The sequence below is a fragment of the Camelina sativa genome, chromosome 11 (assembly GCF_030686135.1).
Source record: "Camelina sativa cultivar CO46 ecotype springtype chromosome 11, ASM3068613v1".
Taxonomy (NCBI): domain Eukaryota; kingdom Viridiplantae; phylum Streptophyta; class Magnoliopsida; order Brassicales; family Brassicaceae; genus Camelina; species Camelina sativa.
In genome coordinates, this window is record NC_141890.1 from 14,405,784 (window position 1) to 14,424,618 (window position 18,835).

Consider the following 18,835-nt stretch of genomic DNA (forward strand, 5'->3'; position numbering starts at 1 on the left):
CTAATTCAGAAACATTTAAGAAAAGAAGAGACACATAAGAGACGTTGAAACACTAGGCATAGCTTGTAACTCGTCAATCATCTTCTGTTTCTCCTCTTCAAGATTGCAGGTTGAATTCATCGTAATTTCCACCCTTTTTAGACACACGGAGTTTTCCAGAATGTATCTCATGAGTTGTTTTTCAGCTTCTCTTCCTTCGTATGCTTTCCATTTAAAGATCATGAGATGAGACGACAAGCATTTGGGAACAGAACTCGGTTGGTTCCATAAAACTGGAACATGATTCGAAGTCTGAGATTCGGAGTCGACCATTAAAACCTCTAGTTTAGGACAATTAGAGAGCAAAAGCACAAGTGACTCACACCAGTCCGGGTGAAATCGATTTATGATACACTCTTTAAGTAGAGTGTAAATAACGGCGTTGCACCATGGAACCATAGTATGACTACCTGGAGATCCACCTGGAGATAGCTCAAGATACTCGATCGAAGAAAGAGATGTCAGAAAATTGTCATCATGGTAAAAATCAACATCAATAATTGCTCTCATAAGGCGAGACATAAGGTTAATCAAGCAAGAGGAGTTTTCCAATCCGTCAATGTTGGTACCGCGATTAGTCACCTCGGGTCATAGGCCTTAGCCCATGACCAGCAAGCAATACAGACCGAAGTTATGGAAGAGCCCAACCCATCATGCTCGATTGGAGAAGTGAAGTAGAGCGTAACGGCGGGTGAATCACTTCGGAGATCGGAGGATTAGTCAAAGATCTCATTTATTACGGAGTGCGAGATCTTCCGGCCTTAGTTTGATATGGCATTAAATGTAATGACTTAGAATAAATAGGGGGGGGGGGAGATTGTAAAGGGGGTCGAAAAACTTCTAACAAGACAATAATACTCATTTTTACTCCCTCAACTTTCCGCTTCTAAATTCAGTCCGGATCTACTACGGTAGTAAGTCCCTTCGTCCACAAAATACTTCGAGAGGAGAATCTAGTCTTACTTCGTAAACTTTTATCGAAGATCAAAGTTCCGCTTTGTAGACTTTTAGTGAATCAAAGTCTCCCTTCATAAAAGTTTTTTTATCGAAAATCAAAGTTCTACTTCGTTAAAGTCATTTAAACCAAAGTCTCACTTCGTAAACCTTTTATTATCGAAAATCAAAGTTCTACTTCGTTAAAGACATTTAAACCGAAGTCTCATTCGTAAACCTTTTTACTTAAAAATCGGAATCTTACTTCGTAAACTTTTATCGGAGATTGAAGTACCACTTCGTGGACTTTTAACGAATCAAGGTCTCCCGTCTTAAAAGTTCTTTATCGGTAACCGAAGTTCACTTCACTTTCCTTGAAGTTGAAAGCACCTTTAGTTAAAATCCAAGTCTTATTGCGTACTTTCTAAAGATTGTTTGAAATCAGTTTCCTAAGTCGTTATAAATCGAGGTCCTCTTCATGGAAGACTTAAGCTGAATTAAAAATAGAATATTTTTAGTCCGGGGCGGTCACTCCGACCAAAAACCCTGAACAAAGTCTAGCAAGGCGAAAATAAAATAAACAAAAGGGGGGCAACTCGTGAAAAAACAACCCCAAACTCGGTCTATTTCTTTTTTAAAGCAGAAACAGGGTCAGACAAAGCAATTTCACCTACTTCGTGAGGAGCCACGTTCACCTCAGCGATTCCCACCTCCGCGGCAAGGTCCAGCTCCGCAGTGTTGCTCCGGATGAGGTCCAGTTCCTGGTTCGACAGTTGTCCGAAGTTAGTCCCGGATTCATCAAGGGTGATGCTCAGGGGGGCTCTTTGCATAGTAGCTCGAGCGAATCCACCAATAGGTCAGAAAATGCGGAAAGATCAAAGTAACAGATGGTTACCTTCGCGACTTCACCATCAGCCTTCTCCTCATCAGCCCGCAGGATCCCGAGCTCCTCCTCAATGTCCTGAATTTCCCCTCGAGTGTTCTCCTCAATAAGCATCCGGTTGGCCCTAATCTCAACAGCTCGGATCTGGGCGGGAGCCAACCTCTCCCTCTCCTCGAAGTGTATCTTCACTTCCTCGATGAGTGGGCGGAGAGTGCGCCTCATTGATTGCCTCTCTTCCCTCCGTGCCTTTTCCATCTCGCAGCTGTTACCGGCCACCAGAAGCTGGTTGCGGATCTCGATCTCATGCAGCCTTTTCTTGGAGATTTTCTCATTCTCCTAGGCTTCAAAGTAGAGCTCGCCAGCCTTCTTTAGCTTTCCCCAAAGATCTTCATTGGCAATCCCGATGTCCAACACCTCGACCTCAGCCTTCTTCATTCGAGCTCGGATCTGCTCGGCCTTCTCCACGATCTTAGCGTTAATAGCTTCCAACCGCGTAAACTCCGCTACTTGGGCTTCAAGGTCAGCCACCTTCTGTTGAAGTGTAGCCACTTCGGAGGTGGACGGGGATGCGAACAGCTGTTCCTCGTAAGATGCCACTGAGTTGTTGAACTCGATCATCACCTATTAAAATGGTTATGTTAGTCAGGGGAAGTAGAAATTAGACACGTAAGCATCTGAAACTAGTCACTAACCTCCCCGATTTTATCCGCGAACCGGAAGAAATGCCCCCGGTTGATCTCGGACATATCAGCAAAAGCGGGGACACGAACTCCAGGGCGGGTGTAGTTTCGCATCAAGTCCGTTGGGGTGGCAGGAGGAGCTGCACGAAGTGGTTAAATTATTCAAACTAAATTAAAAAAGTGTTTTAACAAATATAAGTTTACTACTCCTAAAATCTTACTTACCGCGGGGTGAGTGGCGCTGCTCTTTCGGGAGGGGGGGGCTTGGAGGAAGAACCTTTAGACTCCTTGATTACGGATGGATCCCTGGACAACTTCCCAGTCGGAGGCGCCCCATCTTTCAAGACGGACTCCTTGGCAGGAGGTTCCCTAGACCTCCTCTCGGACAGGGGGTTCCATCTTTCGAGCCTGACTTACTTCGCTCTTCCCCAAAAGAGCTGCTCCGAGTCCGTTCTTCCTCCGAAGATCCAATTCGAGCTCAGGTCTTCTCGCGCGAACTGGAAGAAGACTCTGGCTCCTTTCTCTTCTTCGATTGCTCGGCCTTTTGCGAACTCCCCTCGACCTGTTCGCTTCCCGGAGCCGGGAGACCCACTCCCTCCTGAGGCTCGTCACTCGAGTCTGCGATGACGATCACAGAGGGTTCAGAAGGCATCAAGGGAGGAACAGAAGTTTCACTTACCTTGGGGGCTGGCAAGTTAGTACTCTTGGCGGAAATGCGGGCTTTTCCCATAGCGAGAGCAGCGGACATTTGCCTCTTCGCTTCCTTCTCAGCATTTTCGAGCTCTTTCTTCCCGGTAGCCCATCGAAGCAGTATCAAGGATTCGGGGAGGAGAGGATAGAATAAGGGAACGTCTCCTGTGTCTAACTCCGGACACTCTGATCCGCTCGCACGAGAAGGAGTCCCAAGCAATTTGCCCCTCGCTGCAGAACCGGGAAAAGAACTCCGCGAAGGTGGGAGAAAGCTGGTCGCGTTCGAAGTGAGCTGAAACCAAAATAACAGAGGTAAGGCGAAAAGTCAGAGAAGGCTAGCTAATTCTAAACGGACTACTCTACGCTACCAATTTTTGAAGTCCACTTCGAAACGAACAAGCCCGTGAGATGCCCGAAAGTGAGCTCGTTAATGGGGAAGAAGAAAAATGATTTCCGCCACTTCTCATCTTTCTCCGGAAGGTCGTCAAAAACCTTAAGTCCGGAGAGCGGACTCACGTAGAGGGTGCCTTTGGTACGCCCCGTCTTCACGGTGTAGACGTGGAGAAAGTCAGCCAAGGACAACTAATAGTTGTATTCCTCGGCTAAAGTTTGAAGACAAAGAATAGTCCGAACAAAATTCGGACACATTTGAGGGAGAGCGAACCCTAGTTCGAACATCATCCGTATAATGAGCTTGGGAAGCAGGAAAGATAATCCGCAGGCGGAAAAGAAACTCTCGAACGCACAACAGTAGCCGGCGGGAGGGCTCTCCAGAGATTCATGCGCCTCTGGAAACCTAATCTCGATCTCCGAGGGGATTCCGCAAGATCCCCTAACCACCACCATATCACTGTGAGAGATATTTGATGGTGGATGGAGGCCGAAGGCGCTGGGGATAAGCGGTTTCGCGGGTTTACCCGATGAAGATTTCAGGGGAGACATGATGTTAGAGCGGAGGAAAAAGATAAGCTGGCAAGAAAATATGAAGAACTTTCCAGCGAACGAGAGAGAGCAAAAGAGAACGGGGATAGTAAATCGACTAAAGAAACTAATTCTGAAAATAATGAGAGAAAAGAGAGGACGGCTACCTTTATACGCAGGGTTGCAATGATTACCTGGGAAAGTGAAGAGTCCCGGTTCATGTTTCTCTCTCTCTTATAAGGTGTTGTGCCGAGTGGTGGGCCCAATGCGTGTTCGGGAAAGAAAAATCTCATCATTACCTCGATCTAATCACGGGATACGTAGTATATTTGTTTTCCCGAAACAGGCGATAGGAGATCAAAAGTTCTCCGAGCCGATCAGCCCGAAGAACTTGGGGGGCAACTGTTGGTACCGCGATTAGTCAGCTCGGGTCATGGGCCTTAGCCCATGACCAGCAAGCAATACGGACCAAAGTTACGGAAGAGCCCAGCCCATCATGCTCGATTGGAGAAGTTAAGTAGAGCGTAACGGCGGGTGAATCACTTCGGAGATCGGAGGATTGGTCAAAGATCTCATTTATTACGGAGTGCGAGATCTTAGGGCCTTAATTTGATATGGCATTAAATGTAATGATTTAGTATAATTAGGTGGGGGGGGGGGGGAAGATTGTAGAGGGGGTCAAAAAACTTCTAACAAGACAGTAATACTCATTTTTACTCTCTCAACTTTCCGCTTCTAAATTCAGTCTGGAACTACTACGGTATTAAGTCCGTTCGTCCACAAAACACTTCGAGAGGAGAATCTAGTTTCGGTTCTCACAGTCAAGAATGTCGAGATTTACTAAATCTGGGGTGTCTATAACCAAGGACACGTCGGTATCATCATCATCGTCTTCCAGAAAGAACAAATTCGTATAAGTTAATCTCAGTAGAGAAGGCACTTTCACAGTGAACTTCCTCACATTATCATCCACATTATCAGGTCGAGTCACATCCAGATCCTTGAGAACGGGGCAACTTGATAAAAGCCTGACATGAGAATCTTCTTTGAATACAACATTGTTAAGAAGAAGCTTGTAAAGTGATGGGAGATCAGCCTCACAAGGAACATCCACAAGAATGTCGCCATTGAGGATCAATTCCGTAAGCGTTTTGCACGTGTAAAGACTATTCGGCATTGTGATCGGCTCGCTAGACCAGTTGAGCTGGAAGTATAGCTTACGCACACAGCGATCAACAGCTTTTGCAACCAACTTCGCAACATCAGCGTCAACGGGACACTGTGAACCTAGACTAATAAACAAGCTTTCTATTAAAGGTGCATTGTGAAATCGCATTGACTCGTCAAGAAACCACCAAACGCTCTTCCTACTGTTTCCCGTTTCTTTGTAGTCAAGTCTAGGCAACTTTCTCCAGACAAACCGTCATCGTTTTGACAAAAACGTTGTGGCCACTGCTTCTTTTGCCGGAGGAAACAATAAATTCTCTACGAGTAGATCGTCCGACAACTTACTGATTCTGTCTTCACCGCCCATCACAATCTCTTCAACTTTGTTGGAGAACGTTCAGCTTCCTTACGCCACAATTAATATTTTTTTTTACAAAACCCTAATTAGAGAATTGGCTTCGTCTTCTCTCATATGTAATTAGAGCGCCACGTCAGCACCGTTTTATAATTAATAATCTCCTCCGGCTCGATTTCGGATCAGATCAGATCAGATTCAGCTAATGGAAACAGCGGCGGCGTCGTCGAGAGTAGAATTGATTGTTAAAGGCAACTTACCGGAGGTTCCTTGTCAGTACATTCAGCCACCGGAAGCTAGACCTAATCTCCATAACTCCGTCGATGGAGCTTCGATCCCAACCGTCGATCTCTCGAGCTCCGATTCGGCGAGGGAAGCCATCGGTGACGCTTGTCGCAACTGGGGAGCCTTCCACGTGATCAACCATGGCGTTCCTCTCCATCTCCTTGATCGGATGAGGTCTTTGGGTCTCTCTTTCTTCCGAGACTCTCCCATGGAAGACAAGCTCCGCTACGCATGCGATTCGACCTCCGCCGCGTCCGAAGGCTACGGCAGCCGTATGTTGCTGGGAGCTAAAGACGACGTCATTTTGGACTGGAGAGACTACTTTGATCACCACACGTTCCCTCTCTCTCGCCGTAACCCTTCTCGTTGGCCGATTCATCCTCCTGACTACAGGTACGGTTCATCTCTTTACTAAAGTTCTCATCTTTCAGGTTAAAGGTTTCATCTTTCTAAAAATTGATCCTTGGGTTTGGTAGACAAGTAGTTGGAGAATATGGTGATGAGATGAAGAAACTGGCTCAGATGCTTTTAGGGGTAATCTCAGAGAGTTTGGGGCTTCCTTGTTCATCTATAGAAGAAGCTGTTGGAGAAATCTATCAGAACATCACTGTGAGCTATTACCCTCCTTGTCCTCAGCCTGAACTCACTCTTGGTCTCCAGTCACATTCCGATATGGGTGCTATTACTCTCTTGATTCAAGATGATGTTGGAGGTCTTCAGCTTTACAAGGATGACCAATGGCTCACTGTTCCTCCTATCTCTGATGCTATTCTCGTTCTTGTAGCCGATCAAACCGAGGTAGTATCTATTCTATTTGATTGAGGTCACAGAACAGATTAAGCTAGAAAAGCCTCTGACCATGTCTGTCCTTTGTGCAGATCATAACCAATGGGATTTACAAAAGTGCTCAACATAGAGCGGTAACTAATGCGAATCGGGCGAGGTTATCAGTCGCAACCTTTCATGATCCTTCCAAGACTGCAAGGATAGCACCAGTTTCTCAACTCTCACCACCGTCTTACAAGGAAGTTGTGTATGGTCAATACGTTTCTTCTTGGTACTCCAAAGGTCCTGAGGGTAAACGAAACCTCGATGCTCTCCTCTGCTGATCTTATCTCTGTTTCACTGGCCATCTTTTATTGTTCTTAAGTTTATACTAGTGAGTGTGTGGATTTCAGTTTCCACGACACTGTTGTTTCACAGATGTTTCTGTTATGATTATTGTTTACAACACAAGAAAGAAACACATTGGCAGTACAATTCAGATGACAAATAAATAAATTGAATGAATTGTAATCACAGTGTATTCAGTAGTAGACTTTTGTTTTGCACAAAAATAAAAGAACAGATTTGAGGTAATAGCAGTAAAGGTTAAAGATTGCTCAGACGACAGTCGGATATGAAGGAAAAGGGGAGGTCTTTGCAAAGCTGAATGCTCATCTATTTAAAATTGGCAATATAATGGAATGAACTATCTAATCTATTTATCAACATGGCTTTTATTTTTTTGTGTGATGTTTAACTAATGTGTATTTAACCAATGGACTTGAAGAAAACTGAAGAAGAAATATGATTGACACCGCTACTTTTAACTTTTGAAGCTCCTAAATCAAAGAGGGTGAGGAGAAGGATGATGTGAATACCACATAAACTTAAGACCTTAAGGTCAAGATTGAGAAGAATGAAGTTTGGTTATTTTTTGCTTTCCTTTTATTTTATTTCTCAAACTTTCCAAGTTTACCATTTATTATTTAATAGAATTTTTATAGATATAGTTATTAACCTCGAATATGAAAAAATATATATATATAATAATAATAATAATAATAATAATAATAATAATAATAATAATAATAATAATAATAATAATAATAATAATAATAATAATAATAATAATAATAATAATAATAATAATAATAATTTTGCACTATTACTTTATAATATGTAGGCAATATCAAGATTTGCAGTTTATTTTCTAATTTATATGATGTTAATAGAAATATGAATAAACCTACCATAGTAGCTTAATTACAAACATATGAAACTTGGCAGTACCTATATATATCTCCTCCATAACACAACAACTTTGTTACAACTTTCTTATATTCTTCTAAACCTAGCTTTTATATATATAAAATTTTTGATTTGATTCTTAGTCATATGGCGGGACGGGTTTGAGTGGATATTTAGATAATTTAAAATATTATTAACTTGATGTTACAACACAAATAAATCATCATTTCATTATTTTATTAACACCATCAATATTAGAATATTTGATATATTTAAAAGTTGATTAAATTACAATTATGTAAAAAACATATTGTTCTGCAGTATCCACAACTTAAATCTTAGACAATCAAAATACAATTATATAATTTTAACCCGCGGTACAAAACAAACAATATTAACAAAATAATACAACTTAATTTTATTTTATTTCAGTTAAAAAATTATCTTTCGATGTACCGCAAATTGGTTAAAATCTAGTTCTTTACTAAAACTGAAGAAAGGCCCAAGCCCATTTGAATTCGAAAGATGAGAATCCCACATCGACGACTTACCTCTAGTTTATCTACTTTATATAGTAGAAGCTATGTGCTCTAATTCAAAATGGGCGATGATGCATCTGGATGAGCAATTTAAGGCTATGTGCTTCAATTGCTCGTCCCTTGCATTATCAGCCATTTTGAACTAATTTTGTTCAGTTGAAACCAAAGAATCCACGAACCCGGTCTTATTATACCTTACGTTATATACATGATTTAGATGAATACTCGTGCTATTATTTTATACAAAAATTATATATATTTTGGATGTTAAAATAATTTTTCATATTTATTATTAATTTTTAAATAATCTTAGATATCTCAATTTATCATATAATCCATTACATTTAAACTCATATATCGCTTACACTTGTTAATTCGGAAAATTTTGGAAAAGGTTTATTTATATTGTTAAATTTGTTTATATATTTTATTTCTTAAAGTGGAATTATTCTTCCGAATTAATTTGTTAATAATAGTGTGAATGATTAAGGTAAATTTTCTGTAGATATTATGGCTTGTGTTCAATATTTCTTGTTATTATTAATAATACACCTAAAATAATCAAGAGAACCCGTAAATACAAACTATACAAATAATATACTTAAATTATTAATGTACTAATTTTATTAATATACTTTCCTTTCAATTCAGACTATACAAATAATGTATTTTTTTTTGTATTTTTGATATGAATATGGTGTATTCCGGTGAATGAAGATGTCAATGATTTATATTAAAAGTTCGAATAGATGTTAGGTAATATTTCATTTTGATTGCATAATCGGAAATCATGATTAATTAATGAGATTTTTTTGCCTTATGTAAATATACTCTGTGGAGATTTTATTTTATTTTATGGAATATTCTTTTGAATCAAATAATAATATAACTTTATAACTATTATATAGTTTACCAAAGAGTAGTAGTGTACTTACATAATATCATATAGGGGATAAATTCACCATAAAACACTAAATCATTACAGAAGGAATCCTACATATGGAAACGAAAGACAAAGCATGAAAATCTACAATACAAGAACCTGACAAAGAGTGGATAGTCTAGTAGGCTATATTACAAGCAAAGTACTCTCTTTCATGTGCGAAAATTTGTGATTTGATAGACATCAATTTTCTGAATTTTCACAGGTATTCGAGAGAGAGGAAACCGCGGATCCTTAGCCGTGATAACACTTCTGCAGCTTCCGAGTTTATTGGCAACACGCAGTTTCTGCGATTAGATAGAATATAACACATCACCGACTCTTAAGACATTTGATTTTTCAGACAGCAAATGTAGTAGTGAGGCTAGTTTGCTTGACAGTACCATTTTATGCATAACCATCATAAATTTCGTCCTTTATCAATGAGCATATGTAAATGCAATTGAACATTTATATAACAGTGGTAAAGCATATATCTACCTCCCATCAACAAGCAGAGTGATTCTTGAACCAAGGTTTCTACACCTTAACAGCTTCGATCACAATGATTCTAGCTCTCACCAACATGGGCAAACTATATTCAGCCAAGTCTTAAGTTTGCCCACCTGCTAAAGCCAGCATCAAACTTTCAGCTACATTGCCGACAAAGGCATCATTAAGAAAATGCTGAAGAAACACACACAAAGCAAAGAACCTGCATTGTTTCAGTTCCTGTTCCACAAGCTGCTTGTAAGTCTAAGGCACCGAAGAACATTAATCCCGAAATGTCTGGGAGCTGAACCAATCGTACTTTCCAATTTTTGATGATCCATCTTTTACCTGCAAGAGTAAAAGTGATACACCTGCAGCAGTGGTATCTCAGACTTATCCTTTAGAAAGATAGGGAATGAACTTACCAACGGAAGTATGGCTGCTGCTAGTATAGGCAAATAAGAACATAAGATCATATTGGCATCTCTGACTCAATCCATATTATCACTGACATTATAAAGTGAAAAAATTCTCTTGGGTTCAGAAAATGTCATATGAATCTCAAGAAATGAATTCAGATACCTAAAAGTAGAATTTGTCTAATGGGGGTTAACACTAACTCTTGAGCTCTATACAATTACTAAAAACAATCAGCGTAAGTTGAGAACACGAAAGACGCATCCACTAGACGGAACCTTGATCAGAAAGTCCTCAGAACATTGCCCCCAGGAAGAGAGAAGATGCTTCACTCATACCTTCCAACATAGCAAAGACCAAATTCTTCATCATATCATGTTAGTGCCAAAAACTTGTCTCTGCCAATCTTATGGTATGACTAAATCTCATGCAAAAACTCTCTTCTGTATCAGAGCATCTGCTTCTTTGAGATAACCTTCCTCATGAAATGAGCGATGATATGTGGTTTCTACAAAGGGGCTTTGCCATCCCATTGGACACCAACTCAACTACCATTGGACATTACTGTAGATCCCAACGGTCATCAAGGTTTTGGAACTTGAGCTATCGCCATATACTTGTCAACTTGTTTGTCCACAAAATCACGAATCTGTATACACATCAATCAAATGAAGTGACAATTCATCAGAAATTGTTCTAAAATAGATACAACTATTTGGTGATATTTACAATGAGAACCTGTGACCAAGATTATTCATCACAAGAAAAAAATCGATATCTCGCCTACATCAGAGAGATGGATAAACTAGAAACTTAAGAGGCCATAACTGTGGCAAAAGAAAACTCTGAAATATTTGAAGCTTTTACAAACCTTGTTTTTCCGCTTTGAGTCGAGGAATTGCTGAACAGCCATGGCTTTCTCCACATCTGTTGTATGTTGCATAACCTGATAAAAGTCCAAGAGTTTCAGAAGATTCCTTTCTAAATTCAGGAAGACATAAGAATCGCAATATACTGGTTAAATAATTTTGAGAAGAAGAAAACCACAAAGTTACAAACCTTTGTTGCTGTCTTCTTCATTATTGACTTGTATGCATCTCTATCAATTTTCTTTGCTTTATAAGGGGCCATAAGCAACGATGCAACAAAATCTACAACCCCCTGTTTCAAACGATCTGCACTCCGGATACGAGTTTTATGTGACTCTTTATTCACTGTAACCTGTGACACAGAACATTCATTTGCTTGTTGATCATTCTTCCAACTCGGAGGGCCTGTTGAACGTGCAATCGAATCTTCGTCATCCTTAATATGCAAAGTACGATTGAAAAATTCAGGATCAGCAGCAGCAGCTTGAGACTGCCATCTATCGATAGCCTGAGAATCCTTGAAACCATCACTACTACCACCAGTATCAACCCATGCCCCAGTTAAAAAACTGGCATCCGCAGCCCCACTTTCTCCAGAACATTCTCTGAACTTGGAATGAGATACAAGCTCATTCGAATGGCTACGCTGTGAATAGTTATCGACTGGAATCCTTGAATTGTCAAGGTCAAGACACGAGGCAGGAAAATCATACCAGTCCCGAACTTTGCAGTTCCTCGAGTCTATCTCTGACATACAATCTTGTCTTCCTAAGACATTGCCAGGAAACTTTTTCCTGAAATCAGATTCGTCCATCTTTGCATACTGCTCTCGCCTAGCAAACTTATGAAACGAGGGAATCTTAGGAAGCTGCAATGAAGTATTATGATAGGCCTCAGAAAATGCCTGCAAGACAAGAACGTATAATTTCTTTGTTAACAAACAAATAGAAAAAGAGTTGACTGAATAGGAAAGCACGTTAACAATCAGCAAGCATCGATCATTGCTTTCACTAATTTGAATATTATAACACTTGCCTTTGCAGCTGCTTCTGCTGCTGCACGAGCTGCCTCAGCTTCAGCAAACACAGCCTTCTCTTCCTCAGACATAGGTAGCTGGTTGTCTTCAAGCTCTCCATATGTTTTCCCATCGTTACCATTGCTCAGCTTTCCCTTACTGTCTGTGTCCGCAGTATTCAATTTTCTTCTTATTCTTGAGGTATTTGTAGTATTCGCTTGTCTCGATGATTTCTTTCCCCTATTAACTTTTTCTTTCCGGTATAGTTCCAGCCACACATTAACAAGCTGACTTGCAATGGCGCGGATGTCACGGCTCGTGTGTGCACAAACCTTTTCTTTCACAGTCTTTCCAATGCCTGCATCAGAATGTGGAAAGTAAACAACTTATAGAAAGTTAAACAGGGCTAAAATCATGAAACAATAAGACATAATATCGAGTCTTAAGAAAGAACTGATTGCATGTAATTTGGGACAGAAAGTGAACTTGGAAGAAATAACCAATACCTGAGAGCCTCACAGCAAAGAGATCACTCGTAACTCGAACAAGAATATGTACACAGTGACGTAAAAGTTGGGTTCCATTCTTCCCCATCGAATCCTAATAGAAAGATTCAAATAAGCAAGATTATGTAAAAAGAGCCAATGAAAATTCGTGAAACAAACATATAAGCCAGGGAAAGTTGTACTATGTGCTTTAGGTAAAGAAACCATCTCACTGAGCTTACCAGGATCCAAGAGTTCAGCACTGCAAGCCCCTCTTTCGTACCTGCAAAGGATTTCAAGGCTTCACCAGGTAGATTAAGCAACTCCTTGGCTAAATGCAAACGCCCAACAGTTGTTTTAGCAGAGAAGAACATGTTCCGTAGCAATAATTGCCTGGCCAGCACATTAGACAGCTCAACAACTTCAAGCCTCTTTATTAGGTCTTTGACTTCATCCCTTACAGGTACAGATTTCCTCTGCGCTTTTTCTAGTGTTTCTATTTCTGCTGTGTAATCATTTCCACTTCTAAGTATATCGATTATACGCACAGCTTCCCGGACTCCAGTCATCATCGCACCACCAACAGTGTCAGGATGCTCTTTGCATGTTGCCTCACCAGCAAAAAACAAACAATTCTGAACAGGCCTTCCCAGTACATCATAATCTTCACCAGAAGCACCAATAGCAACATATGAGTAGGCACCATAACTGTAAGGATCAGTGCCCCAGTCAGTAACAACGGAGGCAACAGGATCAGGAACCAGATCCCCACCAAAAAGCTTACGAAGAACCATCATTGCATGGTTCACGTGCTCCGACTTACTCTTGTTTGTATATTCAAAAGCAGCCTTCCCAACCACCAAAGCTATCAGGACAGGAGCACCAACAGTTTTTTTGACATTCCAAAACATAAAGCACTCACCTCTTAGATCTGTTTCCTCCGCCGTTGCCCCAAAATAATCAACACTATCATCCCAAAATACCTTTGGGAACTCCAACACAACTTTATTTAGAACTCCAAAACCAAGTTGCTTGATTGACGAATACTTCCAGTCCGGCAAGGGTGGTGAAAACTTAATAGTTTCTGCTTTCAAGCATCCAAGAGGAACAGTTACCAGAACAGCATCTCCAAAATACTCACAGCCATTTGATGTACTAACTCTGACTTTATGCTTGCTGTTATGTACGGCAGAAACATCAGAGGCGTAAGATACCTCAGAAACTATTTTGTTCAAGTGAATGTCAAGTCCTTCTGCAAGCGACTCAACAACTCGGCTATAGCCACCCTTAATCATAGCATGTGGCCCTCCAAATCCGCCATAAAACTCATCTTGATTCCAGTGAGGAAGCGAAACTTCCTTGAGAACAGCAGCGCAACCATATTCTGTGTGAGCAAAATGCCAATTCATAACTCTTCGCTCCAGAGGATTCAAAAAATCATCTTTCAAACAGGCATCAGTTTTTGAGCAGGAAGAATCCGTTGCATTGACAAGCCCAATTTTTTCAATGTTCACCTTGTCATGTGGCATTCTCAGCCGTTGAAGGCCAAATTCTAAACCATCCTCGAGGGACAATTTATCTGCTCTTTCCTTGCCTATTTCCTCAACAAGCAAATCCACATCATCAATTAGACTGTTGAACTCTGCTTGTAGAGCATCATCTAATTCTGCAGGAACCTTTTCCCCTGTTACAGTATCATAAAGAGGACAGAATCCATGCAACATGCTCAACTCCAGACCTAACTGGTTACAGACCAATACCGAAGGATCTGGCATTCTTTCAGATGGCACATCAGCCTCAATGCCTGTAATTATGCTAGCCCCAAGATCCACAGGAACTGAAAGAGATGACCGATCCGTATATACACGACCACCTACTCTACTCCTTGCCTCAAGAACGGTTACAGAAAAACCCTGGCGCTGTAAATGACGTGCTGCTGTTAATCCAGCAGGACCAGCCCCAATTACTATAACTTTCTTCTCATCTCTAACCTCACATTGAACCCAGTTCCTATCTCTCGTTTGATTACTATTTGCAGACGAGAGTGTGCTAGACAAAGCAGGTTTCGCAACTGAAAGTGTTTCAGGATGCTTTTCAACCTTAGATGCAGTACCATCCTGTAAAGCATTTATGCTCACAGAATGTTTGCAATCATCAACTATGTCTTCCTGGCATGTTTTCCTGGTAGATCCCAACATTTCCGAGGTCGCACATCCTACCAGGTCCCTTTCATCATTTTGGAGAGCACATTTCTTATCCTCACTAGTCGATTCAACGGCTTTGACCTGACCAAGGATAAAAGCAACTCCCTCTTCAGAGTCTGCCACAGAAGCCATATAACTTTCTTCACGCTTTTTCCCTTGGAGGAGATCATAGTCTTGATTTGTCGAAGATCCCTCTTTCCCCTTCACAGATGAAATTCCCGCATTTATATAACCCTGTCAAAACAAATACCGTTTCACATGTGGCCTATAAGAAACCAGTACTTTTCAATTATGCTTACAAATTAAAAAGAAAGTAAAGAAAAAAGTTAAGCATCTCGAATTAATAGGAGATAGGATAGAACAACACAAATAAAGCAATATCACAGACTTACTCTCTGATCAAGAAACTTATAGACTTCTCTGATAAGGGAAGCTGATGGCAATTCACTCTCAGGAGGGCCACCAGTAACACCACACTCAGTGACAGGTAAGATTCGAGTGACATTTTTACTCCATAGGCCTAAGATATAATTCCTGTATAACAACATTTATCAGTTATAATAAATCAAAATAAGGGGGGTCATGGTCTTCAAGAGGATGAATGAAAAATAAAATAGAATAACAACTTTAAAAAAATTCTTGAATTTATTGCAACAATACAGTAAAGTAAGTATTCAAGATTTCCAACAAATAAAGAAAGTGAAAACGGGATTGACATCTTATGGTACACTCTTCTTATAAGATCATAAGAAAAATACAGTCTATCCAAAATATGAAACACTGAAACATTTGAATACATACAGCTACGAAAAAGGAAACTAACCTGCAAACTAGGTACTCCTGATGGCTACCTTTGCGCTTCAACACCTCTTTAAGTATAATCTTCTCAATTGGACTTACTGACTGGGCTTTAAGTCCAGCTGTCACCGCAGCTGCTCTACCAATATCAGTTACCTTGGGAATAGATGGAACAAAATCACACTTGTCGCTTCCTTTAAAGGACCTGTCACTTTGACAATCAAGAAAGCCTTGCTCATTCTCCCAATTCATGTCTCCTTCATACACCATGTTTCCAAGCGTACGCTTTCTAGCAATACGCTCTGGGCGTTGCAAGGTAGATGTCTTCCCAGAATTAGGTAAAGAAACTGCATCACCACGGAAATGTTCATCTTCACAGGGAGTTACAGAAACCGGGGAAGCTTCAGCAGTTCCATCTTCTAGAGTATTAACTTGAATACCACTTCCATTAGAAGCATTATGGTGTGAAGAATACTTGCACTTATGACAAAGAGTAACCTGAGTATTAGACTCAAAGGAATGATCCACAAAATTAACTTGGATGCCACAATCACACATAACTAAATTTCTCTCTCGCGAATAACCAGACTCTGAAGCTGGCTCTCTCAAGTGTCTGTGCTGATCAGGAGCAATAACTGCAACTTCTTTTCTATCAGTAGGAGAATAAACTTCGCCATGGACATCTGCCATGGGAACAGCCACCCTGGATAGCTCCACAGCCTTCTCCGACAGTGGCCTTTCGGATTCCTCATCTGTATTATGATGAACGACAGTTGCTTCCTTCTCGCTGGATACTGTCATAGGTATTTCTACTTTTTCATGACCGGGAGAGGCTGCCTCATCCTTACCATAAATTTTATGCAGGAGGGTTCCAGTTTCTGAAGCACACTTTTGAATAGAACTAGAAGCACCGTTTTCTGAGATGCAATCCACTCTTTTAATACTCGTGCCGGAATCTAAGAGAGTCCTATGAGTGTGACATTCTACTGCTGAATCAACCATCTTCTTGACAGATATGTTATTCAAACCTTCCCCAAGTAACAAACTCTGCACCTCATTTGTGTAGCCTTCCTCAATCAGGTTCAAATCCGCATTTGTTACAGTATCAATAGGAGGAACCCGGGTTCCTGATCCAACACCTTTCTTGTTGCCCTTCAATCTCTTCCTAAAACTGGCTAAGGTGTCATCCATATCTTCAGAAACCTTGTCCAAAGCACTCAGTTTCTTCTCCACAGCCTGTTTGTGCCTCCGTTTACCAGTACTTTCTGTCTCAGCCTTATTCTTCTTAGAAGTTTTATGCTTCATAACCTCTAAAAGAGATCCGATAGGTTCATCATCAGCAGCATCATCCTCAAACAGAAAAATCTTGGATCCTCTCTTGGAAGCAGATTTCCTCCCCTTACCATCCATATCTATCTTCTTATTGCTTACACCCCAATCTCAACTCCAATGTAACACTAATCTAAAAGACTAAAAATTTGAACGCGGAATTAACAAAAGCTACCCCTCCTAAGCTTCTCACCTGAAAAATCAACCCCGTATGTCACAAATTCCTCCAAACCAACCTAGAAAAATGTGCGCCACTAAAATAGACGAGCGCCAATTTAACAAACGTACCTTGATAAAATCCAAGTCTGCTCTGATTTCAAATTCGCCAGGGGAAGTTTGCAACATCAAATTTTAGGGTTTTCTAGCAGAGTGAGCTCGAAACCTAAAACCAGAGTAAAACGAAATGAGGCAACGGCAGAGATGGATTGGGGCAATCACATATAAGAAACACAAATGACAACGCAGAGATGAATACACTGATGCAGAACGCTAGAATCAGTGGGTAGAGAAAAGGGAAGCTACTTGTGAAATGAGAGAGAGACAGAGAGACGGGTTCAAGAAAACTGGAATTTAGGGTTTACAAAACTCCCATTCCCATAGGAGATTGATGGGATATAAATCGAGAAAATTGAAATACCTGCCAGTAGCCGAAGAGCTTTTTTTATAATCTTCGTCGGAGATCTCAGAAGCCAAGAGCCACGCTTCAATGTTTCAAAACAAAACAAAACAAAACAAAACAAAAAGCCCAAACGAACATGGTGAAAGATCTAAATTAGGAAATCAACTGATTAAAGAGAAAAGAGTATTGCGACGTACCCCAAATCAAGAAACGCTTCTAAACGCCGCGTTTAGTTTCGTATCGTATCGCCTGCGGCTGAAAAAAATGTTATAGAGACGAACGAGGCTTACGTTAGCATCGGCCTTGATTATATTATTAGTCATATCTTTGTAAGATTATTAGGCTTACAACCGTACGACGACGGGACAGCAATGGTTACAACATGTGTCAACCTTTTTAAAAACTTATTATTAGTCATATCTTTGTAAGATTTATTTTTACATACAAAAATCACTGAAAAAATATTTAAAACTAAGAGAAAGAGATTCACAAAAGAGCTTAATAAACCAACCAGATTCACAAAATATTTGGATGCGATTGAAATTGATAAGGATGAATTCCTTTACTTCTCAATCGTCTTAGTACCCGAACGCAGAATGGTAAAGCGGACAAGCTGGCACATCGTGATAGAGTTGAGTAGCAACAAATTACCTATGAAACAATTTTCCTCCCCAATTGGCTCGCTTGAGTTGATCTTGTACCTTGTTGTCAAAAAAAAAAAAAAAAAAAAAACCAACCAGATCTGAAGAAGCAACTATTTAATTGTGATATAGTAGTACTTAAAATCTTCTGTAAACAAATAATATTTAATATGTATCTAACAAAAGTATTCAACTTTTTTTACTTTTAGTGAATTATTGGATTACCTTAATTAATACTAACAGTCAAAAATATACTATATATTAAATATCTATTTAGTTGAGTGACCCTTTTAAATTTAACTTTCATTTATGTATACTCTTAGTCTTACCAATCTTTTAAGTATGTAAGTGTTGGAGTTATTAAATGGGTTTTCTATTAGGGATACAAAAGGATACAAAAGGGTTTTTTAAATAAACTTTTTAATTAGAAATAAATGGGTTTTTTAATTGTCCTTTTTTATTAAGAGATAAAAAAAATACAATTACTGTTTTCTCACATGTACTTGAGATGTTAAATTTACATAAGTATAAATTTACAT

General features: G+C 40.0%; 3 protein-coding genes and 2 pseudogenes across 13 annotated transcripts; 1 reads left to right on the forward strand and 4 right to left on the reverse strand.

Moving 5' to 3' along the window:
- Positions 1-15: 15 nt before the first annotated feature.
- LOC147933983 (putative F-box/FBD/LRR-repeat protein At3g49480 pseudogene) lies at positions 16-561 on the reverse strand (annotated as a pseudogene).
- A 1,630-nt stretch (positions 562-2,191) lies between these two features.
- LOC147933984 (uncharacterized) lies at positions 2,192-4,167 on the reverse strand. The gene is made up of 5 exons (XM_087472418.1): positions 3,859-4,167; positions 3,589-3,768; positions 3,034-3,517; positions 2,548-2,675; positions 2,192-2,476 (listed from the first exon to the last, which is right to left on the reverse strand). Exons 1-5 carry the CDS (start codon positions 4,165-4,167, stop codon positions 2,192-2,194), a joined length of 1,386 nt encoding a protein of 461 aa, XP_087328544.1.
- A 781-nt stretch (positions 4,168-4,948) lies between these two features.
- On the reverse strand, positions 4,949-5,482 carry LOC147933985 (putative F-box/FBD/LRR-repeat protein At3g49480 pseudogene; annotated as a pseudogene).
- Positions 5,483-5,488: 6 nt separating this feature from the next.
- LOC104723491 (jasmonate-induced oxygenase 4) lies at positions 5,489-7,252 on the forward strand. Its single transcript, XM_010441874.3, has 3 exons — positions 5,489-6,346; positions 6,430-6,751; positions 6,832-7,252. The coding sequence occupies exons 1-3, from the start codon at positions 5,874-5,876 to the stop codon at positions 7,060-7,062; spliced, it is 1,026 nt and encodes a 341-aa protein (XP_010440176.1). The 5' UTR covers positions 5,489-5,873; the 3' UTR covers positions 7,063-7,252.
- Positions 7,253-9,386: 2,134 nt separating this feature from the next.
- On the reverse strand, positions 9,387-18,387 carry LOC104723492 (lysine-specific histone demethylase 1 homolog 3). Of its 11 annotated transcripts, none has more exons than XR_015571960.1 (15): positions 17,853-18,025; positions 17,674-17,737; positions 17,325-17,418; positions 15,733-17,229; positions 15,302-15,443; positions 12,948-15,143; positions 12,727-12,820; positions 12,241-12,578; positions 11,396-12,109; positions 11,208-11,282; positions 10,675-10,985; positions 10,345-10,426; positions 10,143-10,267; positions 9,929-10,053; positions 9,387-9,735 (listed from the first exon to the last, which is right to left on the reverse strand). XR_015571960.1 is itself a non-coding variant. In XM_087474296.1 (12 exons), exons 5-12 carry the CDS (start codon positions 17,115-17,117, stop codon positions 10,920-10,922), a joined length of 5,010 nt encoding a protein of 1,669 aa, XP_087330422.1. In that variant the 5' UTR covers positions 17,118-17,229; positions 17,325-17,418; positions 17,674-17,737; positions 17,853-17,910; positions 18,307-18,387; the 3' UTR covers positions 10,407-10,919. The 11 variants fall into 11 exon arrangements, 4 of the variants coding, with proteins under 4 accessions (XP_087330422.1, XP_087330420.1, XP_087330419.1 ...); XR_015571961.1 differs by having other exon boundaries at positions 9,929-10,056; XR_015571959.1 differs by having other exon boundaries at positions 9,929-10,056; positions 10,615-10,985.
- Between the last annotated feature and the right edge of the window lie 448 nt (positions 18,388-18,835).